The 2,899-nt window shown below is 37.7% G+C and overlaps 1 protein-coding gene across 1 annotated transcript; it reads right to left on the reverse strand.

Moving 5' to 3' along the window:
* Window positions 1-1,322: 1,322 nt before the first annotated feature.
* LOC136245422 (DNA-directed RNA polymerase II subunit RPB1-like) lies at window positions 1,323-2,671 on the reverse strand. Its single transcript, XM_066036946.1, has 2 exons — window positions 2,123-2,671; window positions 1,323-2,092 (listed from the first exon to the last, which is right to left on the reverse strand). The coding sequence occupies exons 1-2, from the start codon at window positions 2,658-2,660 to the stop codon at window positions 1,584-1,586; spliced, it is 1,047 nt and encodes a 348-aa protein (XP_065893018.1). The 5' UTR covers window positions 2,661-2,671; the 3' UTR covers window positions 1,323-1,583.
* Window positions 2,672-2,899: the final 228 nt, after the last annotated feature.

The following is a 2,899-nucleotide window of genomic DNA, read 5'->3' on the forward strand; positions in this document are numbered from 1 at the left end:
TTTATCATACATGCATTAATTGTACCTCAATATGTGAAATTAATTACTACATTACTTTACATTCATGACCACTTTGAAGATCAAGTCATAAACTCATGCACATACTCACATAGGACATGCTGACCACATACTTAACATTTGCCTGTACTGATCTTCAAAGCGTCAACCCAAAATACTTTGAAAAACCATTTTAGTAATTACAGTACTATAAATCACACATTGAGGTGCAAGCAAGTGTTAATAATATAAAAACTCTTGGTACAAGTAATGCATCTACTGTATATAGTGTAACTATTCTATTCCCTGGACCATTGATGAAGTGTTCATTTTTGACAAACCACAGACTTGCCTTGGGCCCAAAATGTACGTACAATTATAAAGTAAGGATCATGAGGCTATTAAGGTGCCCAGGTATCCTTTTTGAGGAGGTCTATTGTACCTATGCTGCCATGTACATAACTTGAATAGTGTAGAGTGGGGATATGTATGTGAGTGCACTACGGCAAGATTTTACTTAATAAATAAGGTATAACCAAAGAGATGGTACAACATTAATGTGTTTATGGACGCATGATAATCTCATTTATAGTCAACCTGTCTAATAAGGATCATTTTTGGATTTGCTAGAAAGGGTTGATACTTTGGTGCTATACATTAAAGAAGTACAACTTAACTGCAGCACATAGATGGCCTTTCAATACAGGTGGTCACTAATACAGGTTGCAATATACCTAGACACCTTCACTCTGTAAGACAAACTTGGCATGGCCTTGTTGCGAGTGGATATTGGAGGTGTACACTCCAATACAGCAATAATAGACGGCAAATTCCACCGCATACCACAACATAATTCATTATATCTCTTGAGCCCATTGTGGTCCCACCACAAAAATGTTATCAAACATAGACTATGATCCAATCATTATTCACAAAAGAATTCGAAAAATTTCAAACAGCATTTTTCAAAATATAAAGGATTAAAGTTTTCAATGAAGTACTTTTGAACCATAATTAAGTAGATATCCCATAATTTAGGGATCACTGGAAAGGTCAATCAACAGTCTTCCATCACTGAAAAGTGTGTTTAAAAATATTTACACAGTACAAAGTTGCAGTTGATTTTGTAACTAGAGATGGACCAAATTTTCATGAAATATTCAAAATATTTGTGGTCATAAATCAGAAACTATGGAATGTATGGAGCTAAAAATTTGCATGAGTGATAAGCACCATAGGTACTACAAACACACCAAGTTTCGTCAAAATCCGAGAGGTGACCCTAAATTCCTTGTTGATTTGACATGGAATGACCCATAGCTGTACAATACTAAACAAAAACAGAGCTATTACAAACTGACACAGACTTGATACATTTTATGAACTACACATTGAAAAAAAAGTAGCTACCAAACAATCACACAGGCTACAAAACTTACAATATTAACACAAAATAGTGAAGAAAACAGCAAAACAGATGGTACATTTACACAAAAATCACCAAATAAATCAATTTTTAAACACAAAATGTTCTAAGCCATATACGAAGGTCAGTCAGTCAGTATATCAAAAGCCAGATACAATGGTTAGTGTAAGCCAAATTTAGAAAGCACAGCATAATGCTGTGCTGTAAGGTTTTCCTTGACGTCTGATGGAAACACAATACTGTTAGGATCAAAATTTGCAGCAGCAGCAGTAAGACATTCTATCTTCAAGTGATAATGCGAGGCACTGGGTTTGGCTGGTACTTTAACTGCTCCATCTGAAGCCACAAATGGACGACACTTCATGCGACAAACAATCAAATCATCAGGAGCAGTTGGCAGTGAGTTGTCAGACATGCGAAGTGATCCTTTACATCCTTGGCATCTAGAAATTCTATTTGTAATAAACTTCAAAGAAAATGGATTGTTTGTATCCTTTGGTGGTTCGTACACTGTTTGAAAATTATAAGAGTTTACAGGGCTAGGCATAGGAGCAGATTGCCAAGCGGGCTGGTGAAACGGCTGAATTGGCGTGCGTGGCTGATATGGTTGAAAATGATATGGCTGAAAAGGCAAGTACTGAGGTGATCCAAATGAGTAACTACATTGAGGTCCAGATCCAAATGAGTAACTACATTGAGGTCCAGATCCAAATGAGTAACTACATTGAGGTCCAGCATAATGTGATTCTGATGAGCCCATAGAATATGACAAATGAGATGGTCCTGTGTAATGGGATTCTGTTGATCCAGAAGACACAAACCAAGGTGCTCTAGGTGAAGGCTGAAACTGTTCATTAAACTGGATATGAGTTGGCTCAGGAGATAGTGTCTGAGAACTGCTTCTTAACGTATCATTAGATTGAGTTGCCCTAATGCTGGAACAAGTTTTAAGTGGAGGGTTTGAAACACGAGATCGTTTCCTAGTGTTTGTACCTGGTTTTGCTCCTGGTCGCTTCGGAGCATCAAGTGATTGTGCAAGTGACCACAAATTAGCACTCTGGTTTGTGCGATTATACCACTGAAGCAAACGTACAAGCTCACCAGATTTTTCAGCCACTGCTAACGTATGTGAACAAAGTGACTTCGATTTGTAGTTTAAACAGTCACATGTGATCTTTCCACTATCTAGTACAGCAACAACATGAGGTTTTTCAGGACAGCTGAAGCTAGCAACCATCTTGGAGTTTGGTAAACCTGGTGCAGGTGTAATAGATCCTTCATCAACAGCCAAGTGAGCAGCCTTCTTCCACACACTTCCAAATACCTCTTCTGAGAGCCCTGCTTCCTTCCATGACACTGATAGCGGAACAAAATTCTCCTTTTGATCATCTGATAAAACTTGGTTATCGTTACATTGTGAAACTGATTCCTTGTCACTGTTACTGATTAACTGTGCAGCACCCGAAGAATTTTCTG

Source organism: Dysidea avara, chromosome 15 (assembly GCF_963678975.1).
Source record: "Dysidea avara chromosome 15, odDysAvar1.4, whole genome shotgun sequence".
Lineage (NCBI taxonomy): Eukaryota > Metazoa > Porifera > Demospongiae > Dictyoceratida > Dysideidae > Dysidea > Dysidea avara.